Source organism: Anopheles funestus, chromosome X (assembly GCF_943734845.2).
Source record: "Anopheles funestus chromosome X, idAnoFuneDA-416_04, whole genome shotgun sequence".
NCBI classification, from domain to species: Eukaryota; Metazoa; Arthropoda; class Insecta; order Diptera; family Culicidae; genus Anopheles; species Anopheles funestus.
In genome coordinates this window covers 10,058,690-10,076,139 of record NC_064597.1, presented here as the reverse complement: position 1 = coordinate 10,076,139, position 17,450 = coordinate 10,058,690, and the positions used below count along the sequence as shown (strand labels likewise).

Below are 17,450 nucleotides of genomic sequence, written 5' to 3'. Positions count from 1 at the left end.
TAAATTTGTAACTTCGGGTAGATTTGAGAAGGTTGCAAAAAGCACCGAATACCTCTTCTTCATCTCTATACATTATTCTGTGTATAGGTTGTCTGATATTTAAGATGTTAAGAATCTTCCACAGTTCCACAGTTCACAGTAGTAGTGTACCTCGTAGAGATGTGCATACTGAGCAAGAGTGAGTGTATGAATTTAATCGTGCAAAGGAGTTAATGATTCCAACTCAACATAAGGAGTTTTTATGACTCTTTTATTTACTCCTTTACATTTTTACTCATTCACTCACTCTGCCGACTAATGATTCACTCCTTGGCGTTTTTACTCACTCACTCTCTCTGCCGAATAATTCACTCCTTGGTGTTTTTAGTCACTCACTCTCTGTGCCGACTAATGATTCACTCTTATGCGTATGAGTAAGAGTGAGTATGACTCTCAAAAGAGTGAGTATAGATTCAAATCCTTATAATCACTCTTTCACTCTGTTTCAACTCCCTGAAAAGAGTGAATATTTTCATCTCTAGTACCTCGGGGACTAATCTGAACATTATTTATTCATCTACTCATCGACATATGAACGCCTTTCCAACACCTTTAAGACCGTTATTATTTCAATCAATTTTGTTGAAACAATTATTAAAAACAGTTGGTAAGTTTTCGATATTTATTCATTTAATAAATTTCTCCACCAACAATTCTTCAAATAAAAATAATTTGGAAATTCATTTTAACTGAATAAAAATAAATTTTTCCCCATTATTTTACACGGACGCTTGATGTGTTCGGCGGAAGTACACCAACTCTGCACCGATCGCACCGGTACTGAGGGTGAGCCCGATCAGCAGCACGTAGAAAGCGAACTGCATATCGAGCACGGTAAGCACCTTAAAGTTGGACTCCATCATGCCCTGCACCACGCGCCAATCCTTCAGTGTCCACTCGTACCGTGCCACGTTGATCCAGTGATCGATCAGCCCACCGCCAACCATTCGCAGCAGCACCTTGTTGAACTGTTCACCAAATACCGAACGATGCGGCATGACGTACGCCAGATTGTACGTGCGGGGACACTCTGGTATCATGTGCAGCTGACGGGTCGTCATGTAGATCGCATTGTCAAGCGCGAGTGTCGTTTTGCGCGTGACGGTAGCAATCGTACCGAGCCGGGCGACACGTGCCAGCATCGATTCCTTCACCGGCAGATGTTGCATCCGTGCGCGCAGCGAATCCATCAGTCGGCTGTAGTTGACCGCAAACACGTCGTCGATGAATCCACGGTACTTTACCGGTATGATCATACCGGTTTCGTCTAGTTGCTGCAGCGTACCGATATCGGGATAGTAAACAGGATTGACAAACACGGCCGCCAGGCCGGATTGGTATAGGGAGACAAATATGAGACTAACCAGCAGTAAACCGGTCAGAAACAATCGTTCCACGCCGGAACGGGTAAATCGTTGGTACGGTGCGCTCACCAGCAATATGAATGTGTCGATGAAGAGTTGTAACGTTTGCCGTCCCGGGCCGGCTATCCGTAACGTGCGTGACAGATTAAACAGTACCGCGAATCGATGGCGTCGGGACCACAAACCACCGACCGGTGGTTGTACTTGACGTACGCACCATCGTAACAGACACCAAACGGTCGAACAGCAAAGCCCGATTACACCCAGCAGCGCCCAAATGTCGCCGGGAAAGATGTACAGCGGTAGTATCGCTTCCGGTACACGACTTGCTTTCTTCACCAGACAGCAAACCGCATCCGAGTACAGTGCGGCAGTAAAATCGATATCGCGCGTCGAGTAATCCTTGATGAAGAATCCGGTAAAAACGATATCTACCTCGCGCCGTACAAGCCGTCCGAGTGCACCGGAAAAGCTACCGTTCGGCAATCGATCACCGAAAAGTTCTTTATCCGCCGGTACCGGTACAACTGATGAGGAGTGGAAAAAAAGGATTGAGGAAAAATTATTTTTTTTATTATTTTATTATTGTAAATTACAATTAATATACATAATTAAAATAATATATATTTTTATTATTGTAAAAAATATTTTTTACAAAAAAGGTCTTACCGGTGGCGTTCAGCACCCGACAGAAGACATCACGTGCCGTCACGTCGGCTCCACTGTATGTTATGTGGTTGGCTTTCGTATCGTGCACCACGGGGTTGCTATATACCGAGCGAAACACCTCGATACGTACGGGATAGCCAGCAAAATTGTTCGGCGGTGTGATAGGTAACGTATCGCCGTCTCCAAACTCCACAAGTGACCCATACTCAAACGTAGTACCAAGTGGTTGAAATGGATCGTACCCGTACAGTGTGTCCTGTACCCACAGATACACTCGATAGGTGCCACGTTTAGTCCAGATTCGTTGTAGTGTTGCTAGAAGCTGTACACGCTCGATAGGTGCCGCTGGTTGGAATGGATCGCTCACCACCAGATACGTACCGGCTGGATCGAAAAGGCACTCGTAGCCATTTATTTCGGATAAATCACTAAAAATTATGTGACCATTACCGAGATGCTCTTCCCAGTGTGGTTGATAGTGGGGAACATGTTCGTAACGCCTTCTTGCGTCGTAACACTCAGCTTCAGCCTTATAATCTTGTGCGTCTGGGCACATTCTTGCTGGCGGTATATTAAACCAACGAACCGTACGATGTTGAAGCATTCTTTCCATTGAATCCCAATCATACTCATCCATTCCGACCAAACTGTTCACGATATCGATGTGGTTGATCGTAGCAAAGATATGCGCTAAATGATGATCCATTCGTTCGTCGATGGTTAGCAGATTGTTGCTATTCGAAATTTCAAGCAACGAAAATCCGGACTCACAACCTGGAAGAATATCAGCAAACAGTACCACGGTTACCCAAAGAAAGCATTCCCGCCCGGGAAGCATCGCTCTCACACACAGACAGGGTTCTGATACATAACTAAAATTGCTGCAAAATGTATCCACCTAACAAGCCACAGTTCGGAATAAATATCTACATCCAAACGACAAGAAAAAAAGTATCTTTTCTGCTTCTACCATTTGCATTTGAATTTATGCAGAAAACAAATACTCGTTAACGCGGTGCCGCGGCTTGAGCAATCGTACAATGCATCAATCATGTAGAGTTGTTAAATATTTTATATGCTGCTCGTTGTCACTTTGCCCAGATAAATATGCACTAAAAAAGCAGAAGAAAACAAATAGGTTAAAAAAACACACATCCTTTTTCATTTATTCATGCTGATTGTGTGTGAGAGAGAAAAAAACTCACACTTGCCTTCCTGCAACAAATTCATACTTTCAGGCGGATCTCTTTAATACAGCTGTTACAGCTTCCCACGGTTGATAGGAATCAATCCGTTTGGTGGAGTCAAGTCATTGCACTTAATTGCCATTCAATTCGAGTTCGGGGTTGCGATCGTATAGTACCTCAAATCCGTTTCTGGTGAGAAGTAAAATGGAGGATAAAATGTTTCTTATATTTAATTTTTTTTCTATTTTAGTTAGTCTGCACAGAGTTTAGATTACAACCGGATTTCTTCTTCGCGTAACTACCCCTTTGAGGGATCATATGCTGGCGCCATTTTTGGCTTACGAGACTTATTTTACCACGTAGGTCCGGATGGGATTTGAACCCCGGTCCTGCCGCATTGACATTGCCGCGTTTATCACATACACCACCGAGCCGCCCGGATAATCGGACTTACCTTTGGCTTTTTGCTCCGTTTATCACTGTTGGCACTTTGTGACTGATGCCACGGCCAGCTACTAATATCACGCTCTGCTGGATTTAATCGAGCAAGTGTTTGATAAATGTCCAGCGATTCACCATCCGGTATGGAGTACCCAATCCGTAATCCGTGCGGGTTTGAAGGCGTTCGGCAATCGTGCTGTGCCTCTTTGCGCAGTACCCGATCAACCTCAACCGACGAGAAGAAAGCTACCGACTGCGGTAGATCACGAAATCCAACACTGCAATCGAATGGAAATGGAAATTAATCGTTTCTAGCGTGGATTCAGTATCGAGAATTCAATCTTACCGATGTACGCAGAATGCTCGCGTCAGCAGATTCGTAACGTGTAGCGCTAGTGCGGCATGGTGTGCGTACCTTTCCGGTACTAAATATCGGACTTCGTCGTGAAAACTTAAACAGAAGCGTAAATGGGCGGCATTGCTGCCACCCATCAACCATCGCATGCAGACAAGCATTAGGTGTAGAAAGTCGACGGCTCCACTCTGTACGACCCAGTTAATGCGTGTCGGTAAGAATCGATCCTCCGTACCGTGCTGAGGTGTTAATGCTCTGCTTAGCCGGCAGCTTAGAAACGGTGTGGCCGGTTCGGTACTTCCAGCAATTTCCTCTAACCGATTGAACATGGCACTTTCCGTGCCACCTAACCAATGAGGTCCTTCGAATAGTTCCCCAACCGATTTATTGCACACTCTCGCTAGTCCGAGTGCTTCGTACGCCGTCGAACGGACAGGTTGCGATGGGTATTGGTCCCGAAACGCTTCCCTCAGCTGATACGTCCGTCGGCCCTTGGTAAGGGTGAACATTTTCGTCGCCTTCGAGCGTGCTTCCGCACCGGTGAGTGTTGGATTGAACTGTTTTAGCAGCCGTTCGGCAAACTGCTGACCGGCACCGTATATTCGGGCGTAGTTTAACACCTTCGCATGATCACGCGATATACCGACGGCCTGGGCCGTCACACTGTGCATATCCGTGCGTGTTGCTTTCGTACCGCTCAGTGTCATCCATCCGAATGGTGTTCCACCATGGAGGCCCGTACCCGCATCACCCAGCACGGATGCAATCCACAGCTCCTGGCTATCGACATCCGCACCGACCATTCGATAGCCGGCCGGTGCCTGTACCATCGCGCGCAGTTCCGAACCGACACGTTCCCGCTGTGCGTTACTAGCCGTCATCCAGGTCGGTTCCATTGCGCGGCGTGTTAGTGTCCCACAGACGACCACCTGCGGTATGATGGCACCCACCGTACCATCCCGATCACACCAAACAACCAACTGACCCCGAATCCGGTCACGATTGTTACGCCAGTAGGACAGCATACGCGCTATTTCCACCACTCGTTCCGCTGCCCGTCCATCACCGGCCAGCACATTCTCCGAGAACTTGGCGAGAAAATCTTTCGACAGTGGATTACCGACCCGATGCCCGGTCCCATCCTTGTGCGGAAGTTGCAGAAAGTAGCAACACCCTTCCAGCTCTACATTACACCAAACACCGGTCCCATTGTACGCAGGATGTTTAACGCCACCAGAAGCATTCTTCCGTAACCGATAGTAATCCTTTCGACTAATCGTCTGCTCAACGGTTTTCGCAAGATGATACAATGCTTCACCACTTTCCGCAGGTGACGCACCGGGACGTTTAATCTCCACAACCGGACATGCGGCAATCAGTTGCTCTAGTGGTAACGCTGCCTCAAAACATTCTTCGTCCCGTTTGCATTTGTACGGTACCAAAAAACCCCATCCATGTTCACGGATGTAATGCAATGGATAACCTTCCCAGCAGAGCGAAAGCAACTTTGGTGCAATCTGCATACCGGTACCAAGCTTACCGGACGGCCCAGGACACCAGTCAGCAGTGGTCGGTTTGGAGCAAAGTTTACGGTACCATTCCGGGTAGCCCGGTAACAATGGACGACGTACTGGCAGTCGGCTAGCCGTTTCATACAGATAGGCAAACTTATTCGCCAACCGGGACGCTTCATCATTATCCGCTCCAGGCGCTGGTAGCGGATCCGAAACGGTTGATGCTTTTTTCTTGCCCGGTTTGACAGCTTTCAGTTTCAGCTGCTGCACACTCCAGTCCTGATCCCACAGCCACAAGTCCCGCCGGTACGCTTCGCCGTGGAGTAACGCACACGCAGCATCAGCCCTTTCCGCTAGCTGGTGTTTCGCCTCCAGATCCAAATCTTCAAAGGCAAGATCCGCCTCGGTAAGGTAACGCATCCAATTCGCATTGACCGGTAAATATGCACTACCCATCTCTAGCATACCGGCCAGTGTCGCCGGATGGGGAAAGCGCGCCCGAAAGAGTGGCCACAATCGTTGCAGTACGGCGTGAGTCGCTCGTACATCTTCTGCACAGTAGCTCATAAGATTGTCATAGTCAGCCCGCACATCCTCCAGTGTGCCTTCAACGAACGTGTCACGTTTCGTTTTGGTAAGCTGCTTACCGTCACAGTACAGTGCGTACACGTCTGCAAGATTGTTGAGTGAGCTTTGTTCGCTCCAGCTGCTATCCTCCACCGGTAGCCGCTTGCTAGATTTCAACATTGCCCGTTGATAGCTGGTAATACCGCTTACACACACGTGCAGGGACATCGTGTCCAGAAACCGTAAGCCCGTCGTTTGTAGCTGGTATTGCTCACGCACACGTGCACGATCGTACGAAGCATTGTGGCCGATAATAACGCGTGCCCGATTACACAACCGTTCACCGTTCGAGTTACTCTCGAGCGGAATCAAATCGGAAAGTTGATAATTATTGCTGCTCTCCACGTTACCCAAACTACCGTCTTTCACCAGCAAAGGACTGGTCCAAGAATACCAACATCCTTCCGTACCGGTTGCCGTAGCCATTATCGGTAAGGGACCAGCCTGTACACAAACTTCCACATCGAACACGAGCGCTACATCGTTCGGAAAGGGAATGGAAGTCGGTTTGCCCGTTACCGCATCATAACGTGTCCAACCCGGTATCCTTGACCAGACGCTTGGCAAGGTAGGAGTTTCCAATGGCAGTTGTTCCACAGCACTTCTATACGGTGCACTTTGCTCTTCGGCAATTGCGTAGAAATGTTCCTCTATGTTAGCACCCATTAATGTGGGTAGCTTCAGCTCCACATCTGGCAGTAGCACTGGTTTCGACGCATCGATCCCATGACGTAGTAGATCGTCCTGAAGCGATTTCACTACTACCGGATCAACAACACGCTCCGAGATACTTTTCTGTGCGTTTGAACCAAAAATTTGCCGGTACAATGATTGGGAAAGCATTTGTATGTTCATCTCATTCATTCGTGGTCCATCGTTGGCCGGTTTTGATTGTTCCGGTGTGTCTGCAGGAGTCGCTTTCAGCCGGCGTATGGTGCTGCGGGGAAGAATATCCTGTTCCGAGGCAACACTGTACCATCGTCGACATGTCGCAAAACGCATTGTCACTACAAAAGAAGAGATAATTTTAACTCAGAGATAATTTTGCTAATAATAACATGCCTTACCAAACCATTTACTTTACTTGCTATCATGTGTGCTATGATCGGTTTGGAAACAAAACAATAGAACAAACTGACACAACTCGTTGCTTGGATCCGCTGCGCACAATGGTTATTTCTGCTAGGCAAAAAAAACTGATCGTAGAAATATAATTTATAAAATTGTAAAAATCTGGCAAAAAACCACATCTAGAAATAATAAAAAATTAAATTTCATTTATCCTTCCCAAATACCCTTGCAAGGATTTCTTTTCCTGGTGCTTTATTTCCCAAAGACAGACGTCAGACTGTCAGGTAAACAGGAATCGTTAAAATTTGAAGAGACACGCTTTTGGCGCTCTGCTTTCGTTCCGTAAAAAAGAAACGCCATTCTATGTTGTGCATTCTTTGATTCTTGAATAGATAAACAGCTTTAAAGAAAGGTTCTAGTGCGCAAAAAAGCATGGATGCGTTTGTTAAACATATTGCCACGCTTTATCCCTGCCGGGACGCGATCGTACGCAAGCTCTACAAGTATTACCGCACTGGCGATCCGTTTCCACCGGCACTGTACATCTACGGACAATCATCCACTGGGAAAGCTTCGATTGCTCGTGAAGTGTTACGTAGCGATGGAAGCGACTTTAGATGCGCCCACATCAACGTGATCAGCTGCTATACGAACAAGATTCTGTTCGAAACCATTGCCCGCCAGTTGGAGGGAACGGAGTTAACGCAGGCCAACAATTACAGTTACGAACGGAAGCTTGAGTATGTGAAGGATTTTTTGGCGGCATTACAGCAGCTTAACCGGGCAGGATCGTACGTGGTAGTGCTACAGAATGCGGAACGGCTTCGTGATATGGCGCACAATCTGTTGCCTTTGTTTCTGCAGCTGCCGGAAGCGACTGGGTTGAATATTTCGGTTGTGCTGCTGTCTTCACTGCCGTTTGAGAAGTTCTACATCAAAACGGGCCTACCACCGGTAGTGAAGCTGTTTGTACCGGAATATACACGCAATGAAATGCAGCGTATTCTAATGAACGATTACACTTTGGTAGGTTTTTGATTCGTTGCTCTGTTGTTTATTTGAGAATCATACATCGGCTAAGCAGGCTTTTCTCTGTACAATCACAGCATATTGAACGTTTGGCCAAGCACGAGGAGTTCGATAAGAATACCAACAATCAAAGTCGGGATTGGTTGTCCGCTGTGACGCAGGATTTTCATCGCAACTATGTGAATTTGTTTCTCGGCACGTTTTGGAAGGTGTGTCGCGATGTGAAGGAGCTTCGTCTGGTCGCGGGCGATTGTTTTGTGCCGTATTGTGAACCGATACGAGACGGCACAATCCCAGCAACTGATGCCATGAACCTTTGGCGTAACATTACAAAAACATTAAAGGTAGCACTCAGCACAATGTACATGCGGCTCGGGACACGACATACGGGTACGAGCAGCGGGATTAGTGCAACAACATCAACCTGGCTACCACAGTACATCGAGTTGCCGTATTACGCTAAATATCTGCTAATTGCTGCCTACCTTGCTAGTAACAATGCGACCAAAGAAGATAAACGACTGTTTGTGAAAAACCACGGTAAGCAACGGAAACGTTTGCAGACGGTAAATGCACGTGCCAAGGTGGTAGAAAAGATGACTACCAAGCTAGGCCCGAAAGCTTTCAATATTGACCGTCTGCTGGCGATTTTTTATGCCATACTGGACGAGAAGATTGGTTTAACGTGCAACCTAATGGCACAGATTTCCACACTCGTGCACTTGAAGTTGCTTACGTACGCAACGGTCGATGGCGTTGGAGGAACGTTGGACGGATCCGTCACTCGACTTCAATGTACGGTCGGGTTGGATTTTATCATGCACATTGGTCGGATGGTCGGTTTCAACGTACGCCAGTATTTGAGCGATTTCTTCTAAGCGGTTTATTTTTTATTTCACTACACACACACATGCCGGTTTCACACGCGTCACGTTAGTTCACCATTAAGCATTTATAATTTTTGATAAATAATCTGGTAGATCGGACAGATGAATCGTTTCGGATAGGGTGGTATCACGTGAACGAAGCTGCAGTAACCCGGTGTGAAGCGTTTGGGCGTTTAAAAGCAAAACATAAGGCACACCGATCTGGTCTAGTTGAGCTAATTGATGGTCGTATTGTAGCTGATCGAAGGAACCATCGTGCACGGAAAGTTTTGCGGCACGCAGTACGTACGATAGATGTTTTGAAAGTTCGATCAATTCGTGGTGCAAACCAGTATCTGCAAAACCAACAAAAGGAAACAATAAATTAATTACAAATGTTACTTTAATGTGTTTCTGTTTCAACATTACAAGCAAAAAGCTTTACCTCGCTCACACTGTTGCTCCAGCTGGTAGATAATTCCACATTTGTACGGAGCGATTTTGCGATGAATTTTAACACATTGTTCCATCGGTACAGCCTCCAGTGCGTCCATCAGAATGGCAACAATAGCCCGGGTCAGATTGTTTGAAATACGCACGATCGTGTTGGATGTCTTAACGAACTCCAACTTAATATCTTCGTTCAACGACATTTCTAGCCGTTCCAGCTCCACCTCCGTCTTGTGATCGAACCGGTCTAGATACCTGGCACAGATAGAAACGGACGTTGCGTTGCTCTCGGTTTGGCGCATATCGGAGATGAAGTACCGGCCCGGATCGACTGACAAACGCATCCACCAGATTTTGCGTTGTCGCTGCAGTTGATAGAGAAACTGATTCGCCATCGTTGTCGGCAACAGATAGGAGGTGCTAAGTTCTAACGTTTCCGGAAGTTCCATGTTAAAAGCATCGCCAATCATCACACGTTTGTTCGTTTCCTTTTGCTCTACCGTTATTCCGAACGGTAGCTTCGTTAGTTCGTACTGTTTTTGAACGTAAATAATATTCTCCTTCAAGCTAAGGTTACTTTTACCGAAGAAAATGGGCACTGAACTACTCCCGTCAGTGTTTCCCGGTCGATTCCATTCGGAGTGTAGGTTGCCGGAAAGCAGTTGACCTATTGCGGTAAGCCTTAGGTCGCGTATAATTGCATTGTCCAGGGAAAAATTAAGAAATTTACTCTGCCTGCAAGCTTGTAACAAATCGAGCATGGTTTTACCGGATCGTGCCATACCACTAGAGTGACTAATTGTTTGACAAAGGCTAGATTACGTTACGATCGTTCGGTTTGATCGAGCGGAATGTTTCCTGGCGGCGCTACAAAGTAATCCTCCTCCACCAGGATAGCGTTTTGCAGTATCTCGGCTTGAAGTTTCTCCTCGTCAACCGTATCAGGGCGCAAGGCAAGTTTTTCCTGCTCCAGCACACAGTACAACGGTTCCACGCCGTTCGTGTCGATAGGAAGAATGCGCGAGGCGAATTCGATTGAATCCTGTAACGTATCTAACGCCTCCCTATACATAAGATAACGTATTAGTGGCAAGTTGGACTAAAAAAGCGAAACTTCTTTACTTACTTGCTATCCAGATTTACGAGTGACAACCGTTCTAGAAGTTGAATCGTTTGCTGATTGATACTTATCGATGCTGTTTGTTCTTTCTCGTTACTCGCCGTTACCGATAGAATGCCGTGTGGTTGCTGTGGAACTTTTGTGCGATGCTGCAAACGTTTCTCTTGCCAGCGTTGATTTTCCGAGGTTGATTTCGGTGTAGCTTGAAGAGTGGAATAGTTTCTCGGTCGCAAGCGGGAAACGATTCCACGCAACATGTTGAGATGGACAATACCGGCGTACATTAATCAATTTGTCTGAAACAATTACAGCACACCGGACTGAAATGCACAAATTACGATGAAGAATGGTTTATTCATTAATATTTGGTGCTTATTTTTGTGTTTTGGAATTTGCGGTGTGATTTGTGTTGATCTCATGTGTCAGCGACCGGTTTGTTTACAATCCTTCATTCTAATTAAATTTAGATTTTTCACTAGGCGAAAAAACACCGTTGCGTATGTTTTTGTCTGCTTGATCTACAGAGCATTTTGCATAAAATCTGGTGCATTCTAGAGTTGTTCAAAAAATAAAATAAAAACCCATCAATATTTCTCCTTGATTGCCTAAAAAAAGCAAACATTGTAAAACGCTCGATGTAAAACATTCTGCAATCGAATGCAATCGGAGTTTCATCGAGGCGTAATGAAACGCCGACTCTACGCCGGTAGAGTGTAATGCACAAAAGTGCATTTCAAAGAATATTCTAAGCATTTTGCAGGTTGTTAGATGGATAGAATAAAACAACCTACTTTTAATCAAACGTAACGACCGTTAAACGGCTAGCTGACAGATAATTCTAATTCATAGTTTAGTGCTGTTATTTGCAACAAACCAACGGATGATTTTAACTAACTTACAATTTGTAAAACAATTAATAAAAAACTAATTAAAGATGCAGCTCAATTTTAAGTATTGCACTTGCGAGGAAAGTGAAATCGAAATCGTAGTACAAATACATACAAAACATCTGTGAGCAGGTTTTTGGACAGCTCGTGACCTAGATATCGTTTAGAAGGTGGTAGTTGAGTTGGAGTTGAAACCGTCACCGCATTTAATATTTATTGTTCTTAGTTTTATCAAGCTGAAACATATTAAGCTTATGCACATTAAAAGTAGTTGCAATATTTCTATACCTTTGAAATTTTAACCAAATTCGTTAGGAGCACAAAAAACACAAAATTCCGTAACCGTTCCGAGCAATGAGTTTGCTTTTCTCAAACTCGCGCTGTGATAGCTTCGTCGTGTTTAGCTGTGTGTGTATAAATATATTTTTCTAAAGCCGTATAAAGCAAGTGAAGGAACAGGTGCATTACCGCGTAAAATTACTACAATACAATACACTACAGTCAACCTGTCCCAGAAATCGGGACGAAACAACAATAAAATATCGTTCTCCTGTTGTGTGCATGTGGGAATGTAAGAAAATATGGTCACGTCAGGATAGTTGAATCCTCCGTCGTCAGCTGTATTCGTCGGGCAAACAACGTCGAGTCTGCGGGGCCAAATAATTGTAGGGCTTAAGTTTTCCTTAAAAAGGGTAAAACAAAGGAAAATTCCTACAAGGGGAAGCTTGTAGCAGCTTCCGCTTTAGATTCCCACGAGCAAGAAGGTTACGCAAGTGGGTGAATCGCGCAAGATAGTGCGAAGTTGTGAGGTTCTTTTGTTTTGGTAAGATTAGCGTAGAAGAAGCGCAACAAAGAACAACAAAACACAAGCATTGAAACATGGCCAGCACGCTGGTGGTGCTAGAGGTGGTGCAATTGGTGCTGCTTTTGCTTTTACCAGGCAAGGCCAGTTCGGACGGATCGGATACGTCCAGTGGACGGGCGACCGCTCCCGTTCTAATCGTCGTATCGTACGATGGCTTCCGGACAGAATACCTGCAACGCAACAGTTCCGCCTACATAAACGAAATACGACGGAACGGCACTACCAGCGCATTTCTGCGCAACGTTTTCCCGACGAAAACGTTTCCAAACCATCACAGCATCGCTACCGGTGTTTACCCGAACGTACATGGTGTGTTGGCTAATGGCGTATACGATTCGCTCCAAGGTCCATTGAACTATTCCTACGAATTGTTTCACTTCAATCCGGAACTGTTGCCGATTTGGGTGAGAGTACAAAATCGAAAGAAAGTTGAAAAGAAAAGTTGTAAAATATTAAATTATTCTTTTGTTTCCGTTTCCCAACAGGCGTTAAACCAATATGCTGGAGGCCACAGCGGATGTATGATGTGGCCCGGATCGGACTTTGGGTATGGACCGCGCAATCTTACTTGTAGCCATACGCTACCGTTTAATCTATCAATCCCGTGGGTTGAACGGCTCGATACCGTGTTCCAGTGGATACGGGATGCGGAACGGCCTGCCAACCTAGTGTTGCTGTACATCGAAGAGCCTGATTACGATGGACATATTTACGGACCAGAATCGGAACGTATTGAACATCTGGTAGTAAAGCTGAACGATCTCACACGCCAACTGCATGCGAGAATTGCTGAACAGCGATTGCAGGAACGTGTGAATGTGGTGCATCTAAGCGATCACGGAATGGAGGTGCTGATGCCGAAGAATTTTATCAATCTAACTTCACTGGTTGCGGACGACCTACGGTACGACACGTACGGGACCACACCGGTGCTACAAATCGTACCGAAGGTGGAGCAGGACCGTTCGGAACTTTACCGGCAGCTCAAGCGAGCGGCCGATGCGGATGGTAGATTCGATGTGTATATGCAGGAAAATTTACCCACCCGGTGGCGGTACAATAATTCGCGGCGAACAGGACCCATCACAGCGGTGGCACAGCTTGGTTACGGATTCGACGATATGTGGAAAACGGTCGAGTACTATCGGAAGAAATATCGTGTCGAAGGTAGGTGTGATTTTTAATTAATATTTAATAATTCAAATTAATTCTTGCGGTGGCCAAAGATGATAAAACGTTTTTAAACTTTCCAATAATTTTATTATTTTATTTAATAATTTAAAATAATTTTTTAATAACTTATTTAACATTATTTTAACACAAATAACAATAAAAAAGCATTTGCATAAAGAAATTATATTTAAAAAAACGTAAAGAAGGTTTTAACAGAAAAGAAAGCTTTAACTGCCGTAATTAAATAAATTTGGCTAAGAAACTTTTTTTTTATTTTCATACGCCTCGGTTTCATACTGTCTGAGGTGAAGGGATTGACTCTTGTCACAGTTTCGTTTCGTATAATATTACCCGTCTAGTTAAAAATCCCCTATTGCAAGAAACCTTATAATCGAGGTTTGACGTGCACTTTGGACATTGATTTTAAACAAAACGACAATCTACCTAATTGGTCAGAGGCGAAAGTGACCCCTGTGGTCCAAAACCTCTTTAAACATTAAACAACAACAACAACTTAATTGGTATTGGTGTAGATTTTGTTATCGATGTAACAATTTTTGTAACACTTGTCGTTTAGACATTTACATCCAACAGGGACAATTCGTGATACTAAAAGGAGGAAATTCAATGAGTGATTATTATATGCTAATGAAGTTAATCACAAAGTAAAATTCCTAGAAGGGCTTTTCCTTCGATTTTTTTTTCGAAGTAAATATACTAATTTCGAAAGAAATTTCGAAGCCAATATACTAATTTCGAAAGAAATTTCGAATTAAATATACTAAATTCGAAAGAAATTTCGAAGTAAATATACTGATTTCGAAAAAAAAATTCGAAGTAAATATACTAATTTCGAACGAATTTTCGAAGTAAAATTTACTAATTATGTATATTCTTTTTCCAGTTACACCAGACACTCCGTACGGTATGCATGGGTACGATAATTCGCAATCCTCCATGAATTCCATTTTCTTCGCTTACGGTCCAGCAATAAGGGAGCAGCTAATCGTGGAACCGTTCGATACGGTCGATCTGTACTATATGTTTTGTGAGATCCTGAACCTTATGCCACCGTCCTATCTGGCGGGCAACGCGAGCCACATCCAGCACATACTGCGTAATGGTTCGCGCGACGATGATGACGATGACGATAACGTACCGAACGGTGGCGGTTCATCCGATACGACACGTGCGGAAACGATCATCAGTAAGTAGAAAAGGCGTAATCGTTGTTTTCGGTTCCAAGGGTTATTGCGTTGCTCACACTTGCTTATATATACTCTTATCGTCATTAAAAATTTTGCAGTGATATTCGCCGGCAGTCTTATCGCATCGTTTGCCATCGTCAGCCTGTTTGCGTTCGCCGTTATATATCAGCGGCGAAGACGCGAACATATGGTACCGCCGTATCTGTACGAGGAAACGGAAACGTTCATCGACGAAGGTAACAAGATGCTGCACACGAGCACCACCAACTCGTCTATTAATGGTGATGTTGTATCGGTTGACGTTTGAAAATGTACGGGGATTGGTAACGTTTGGCTGCAACTTTTATATATAGTCCATCTTACATACGTAGAGGCTGGGGCTACGATCAAACGGAATGTAATTTTTTTACTGAATTACTCTATTCATTTGATACATTCCCGTTGAGAATTTGCACCGAAGGATGTCCCCGAGGTAATACACACAGTAAAGCGATCAAATTAGGCAACTAATGTTGTGATTCAAAACATTCAAAAATTGCATCGAAATGAATTGAAATTATCGTGATTGTTTGAATTGAATAGAATTGTAGCGCAGATAGAAAGGAAAACTGAAGAAAAAAAAACACAGAAACAAAATGTCTAACCATTAACTAATTAACACTGTAAACTACACGAAGAAGCCTAAACTGAAAGTATTTCCCAACTCTCCCACTCTTGGCAAAAGCTGGAGCTGGCCTTAAGCCGCTAGAGAATCTATCTATCTACACCAACTGTTGTACATACATCCTACATTCTATATCTATATACAAGCAAAGGAAGAAAAGGAAAAGGGAAGAATTTTTTTTTTGTTATTTCATTGTGCCACAACGATTGTTTTGTTTTTTTTTTAAGGAAAGTTAAAGAGATCAGAGGCTTTTAACCTACTGGACTGCACGTGTTGGTGCGAGTGGTTGGATTATATTAAAAAAGGGGGAAAACAAGCAACAAAAGGGCGCACGTTTATTTGAGATTTTATGGTTTTCAGGTAATTTGTTTTTTTGGCGAATCGTTGTCGCGTCTACTCTGAGTGGCCATACAAACATTTGTTGCAAAACGGTAGATCCAATCTACACTATTCATCGCTAAGCCTACAGTGCGAACGATGTACGGATGAAATTAGAGGAAAAATGTAGTGAAACAAAAAACACATTTCAATAAGCTAATATAGATCGTTTTATCCAGCGATTAACGGTTGGGTTGCCTGAGCGATCCGTGTGTTTTTGTAGAAGATTTTATGTCGTCCATCCCCTTTTTCATACGTTTATACTACATATTTCGTCAGCAGGCAACGAAACGGGGGGAAGCGGTAAAAAAAAATCGCGTTAGTAAAACATGCGCCAAAATAGTTGAGCAAAATCATACACAACCGGAAAACTGAATAACTATCGTTTAAAAGAAAACAAAAAAAAAGGTTAAAGCTATCTCTATTGTGATATTTTTCTATGCGAGTGTCTAGGGAGAAAAGAGGGACGTGTAGTGATAGAAACGAAGGTAATATTTAAGGCCGCCAACTGGCAAATTAATGTTTTTAGAAAGGACAAATGTGTGCTCTACATATTGGTCCAATGGAAACACGGTGGTTCTTTACAGCAGCTAGATCCTGTCAGATTGTGGTTTACGAACGAGGATTCAACAGGATACAGTTTGGAACATAAACCTTCGCAATTGCCAAATCAATTATAAGGAAAGAAGGAAGAAGAAACGCGAGTGAGAATGGAGGATTCTTTCGTCCCCATTGCACTGGCAAACTAGTAAACAAAGGAATGATAAATTGTGAACCATAAATCGCTACAGTGTCTGAAGGCAGATAGAGAGAAAGAAAAAAAAATAATGACACACACATACCACAATGCCAACGCCATATCTATAGTAGGAGTTATGTCCCTAAGGACATGGAAGAAAGGATACGAAGAAAGGATCGTTTCCACCCATGTAAGGGTGCAATGAAGGTAAAAAAAAGCAACAGCAGAAGTAGTTCTTTACACTTTTATTCTTTACCTCTACTTTCAAACTCTGATGAATAGTTTTATGGAAATAAAAATTTTAGGAGAAACACATCGAAAGTCATACCGTGTTTAGTACCTGGTAGTGGTATTAATTTGCAGCCCCCTATTTATGTTAGGTATTTCGACGTTAACTTCGTTATTTTACTTTGTACGATAAACCGCAGAGGATGTTGAGAGTTATTGTTGTTTTTGTTTTGTGTTTCTTTTAATTCTATGATGCTTTAGATGATAATTAGTGTAAAACATTGAAACCTTATTAAAATATTCTTTGATGTTATAAAATATTACGGATTTATTTTTCATTATAACAGGATTTGGTTGTGTGATGTGTTTAATTATGTAAATTTAATTTAGCACTGATTTTGATCAATAAACAATTTTTTATAAGGTTTGTAAAAAGTAAATTACATAAATTATGAAATAAATAATATATTTTCCACGGGTTTTTCAAATTAAATTAAAAAAGGAAAATGCTCCGAAAACACCATCCTTTGCTAGAATGTTTAAAGTAGCAAAATAATTTTCAAGCAAATGTATTTA

At 43.5% G+C, this 17,450-nt stretch overlaps 6 protein-coding genes across 6 annotated transcripts; 2 read left to right on the top strand and 4 right to left on the bottom strand.

Annotated features, from left to right (window-relative positions):
- Positions 1 to 758: 758 nt before the first annotated feature.
- Positions 759 to 2,628, bottom strand: LOC125761893 (uncharacterized). The gene is made up of 2 exons (XM_049423459.1): positions 2,073 to 2,628; positions 759 to 1,930 (listed from the first exon to the last, which is right to left on the bottom strand). The coding sequence occupies exons 1-2, from the start codon at positions 2,626 to 2,628 to the stop codon at positions 759 to 761; spliced, it is 1,728 nt and encodes a 575-aa protein (XP_049279416.1).
- Positions 2,629 to 3,014: 386 nt separating this feature from the next.
- On the bottom strand, positions 3,015 to 7,498 carry LOC125766023 (DNA polymerase subunit gamma-1, mitochondrial). The gene is made up of 5 exons (XM_049431603.1): positions 7,264 to 7,498; positions 4,047 to 7,203; positions 3,714 to 3,978; positions 3,278 to 3,448; positions 3,015 to 3,184 (listed from the first exon to the last, which is right to left on the bottom strand). The coding sequence occupies exons 2-4, from the start codon at positions 7,196 to 7,198 to the stop codon at positions 3,437 to 3,439; spliced, it is 3,429 nt and encodes a 1,142-aa protein (XP_049287560.1). The 5' UTR covers positions 7,199 to 7,203; positions 7,264 to 7,498; the 3' UTR covers positions 3,015 to 3,184; positions 3,278 to 3,436.
- Positions 7,499 to 7,585: 87 nt separating this feature from the next.
- Positions 7,586 to 9,174, top strand: LOC125766098 (origin recognition complex subunit 5). The gene is made up of 2 exons (XM_049431710.1): positions 7,586 to 8,293; positions 8,374 to 9,174. The coding sequence occupies exons 1-2, from the start codon at positions 7,700 to 7,702 to the stop codon at positions 9,172 to 9,174; spliced, it is 1,395 nt and encodes a 464-aa protein (XP_049287667.1). The 5' UTR covers positions 7,586 to 7,699.
- Positions 9,156 to 10,394, bottom strand: LOC125766103 (DNA polymerase subunit gamma-2, mitochondrial). The gene is made up of 2 exons (XM_049431742.1): positions 9,608 to 10,394; positions 9,156 to 9,518 (listed from the first exon to the last, which is right to left on the bottom strand). The coding sequence occupies exons 1-2, from the start codon at positions 10,392 to 10,394 to the stop codon at positions 9,241 to 9,243; spliced, it is 1,065 nt and encodes a 354-aa protein (XP_049287699.1). The 3' UTR covers positions 9,156 to 9,240.
- Positions 10,395 to 10,435: 41 nt separating this feature from the next.
- Positions 10,436 to 11,154, bottom strand: LOC125766160 (glutamyl-tRNA(Gln) amidotransferase subunit C, mitochondrial). Its single transcript, XM_049431860.1, has 2 exons — positions 10,739 to 11,154; positions 10,436 to 10,676 (listed from the first exon to the last, which is right to left on the bottom strand). Exons 1-2 carry the CDS (start codon positions 11,014 to 11,016, stop codon positions 10,436 to 10,438), a joined length of 519 nt encoding a protein of 172 aa, XP_049287817.1. The 5' UTR covers positions 11,017 to 11,154.
- Positions 11,155 to 11,765: 611 nt separating this feature from the next.
- LOC125766086 (bis(5'-adenosyl)-triphosphatase ENPP4-like) lies at positions 11,766 to 16,967 on the top strand. Its single transcript, XM_049431683.1, has 4 exons — positions 11,766 to 12,888; positions 12,970 to 13,651; positions 14,562 to 14,864; positions 14,964 to 16,967. Exons 1-4 carry the CDS (start codon positions 12,499 to 12,501, stop codon positions 15,170 to 15,172), a joined length of 1,584 nt encoding a protein of 527 aa, XP_049287640.1. The 5' UTR covers positions 11,766 to 12,498; the 3' UTR covers positions 15,173 to 16,967.
- The last annotated feature ends 483 nt before the right edge of the window (positions 16,968 to 17,450 follow it).

Excerpts from the sequence above, each read along its gene's own strand:
- LOC125761893 (XM_049423459.1), bottom strand. The coding sequence starts at position 2,628 with ATGTGCCCAGACGCACAAGATTATAAGGCTGAAGCTGAGTGTTACGAC. Across the intron at positions 1,931-2,072 it reads TCGGGTGCTGAACGCCACCG|TTGTACCGGTACCGGCGGAT; the intron begins GTAAGACCTTTT and ends ACTCCTCATCAG.
- LOC125766023 (XM_049431603.1), bottom strand. The coding sequence starts at position 7,198 with ATGCGTTTTGCGACATGTCGACGATGGTACAGTGTTGCCTCGGAACAG. Across the intron at positions 3,979-4,046 it reads CGAGCATTCTGCGTACATCG|TGTTGGATTTCGTGATCTAC; the intron begins GTAAGATTGAAT and ends ATTCGATTGCAG.
- LOC125766098 (XM_049431710.1), top strand. The coding sequence starts at position 7,700 with ATGGATGCGTTTGTTAAACATATTGCCACGCTTTATCCCTGCCGGGAC. Across the intron at positions 8,294-8,373 it reads TAATGAACGATTACACTTTG|CATATTGAACGTTTGGCCAA; the intron begins GTAGGTTTTTGA and ends GTACAATCACAG.
- LOC125766103 (XM_049431742.1), bottom strand. The coding sequence starts at position 10,394 with ATGGCACGATCCGGTAAAACCATGCTCGATTTGTTACAAGCTTGCAGG. Across the intron at positions 9,519-9,607 it reads GGAGCAACAGTGTGAGCGAG|ATACTGGTTTGCACCACGAA; the intron begins GTAAAGCTTTTT and ends TTGGTTTTGCAG.
- LOC125766160 (XM_049431860.1), bottom strand. The coding sequence starts at position 11,016 with ATGTACGCCGGTATTGTCCATCTCAACATGTTGCGTGGAATCGTTTCC. Across the intron at positions 10,677-10,738 it reads CTCGTAAATCTGGATAGCAA|GGAGGCGTTAGATACGTTAC; the intron begins GTAAGTAAAGAA and ends TCTTATGTATAG.
- LOC125766086 (XM_049431683.1), top strand. The coding sequence starts at position 12,499 with ATGGCCAGCACGCTGGTGGTGCTAGAGGTGGTGCAATTGGTGCTGCTT. Across the intron at positions 12,889-12,969 it reads CGGAACTGTTGCCGATTTGG|GCGTTAAACCAATATGCTGG; the intron begins GTGAGAGTACAA and ends GTTTCCCAACAG. Across the intron at positions 13,652-14,561 it reads GAAGAAATATCGTGTCGAAG|TTACACCAGACACTCCGTAC; the intron begins GTAGGTGTGATT and ends TTCTTTTTCCAG.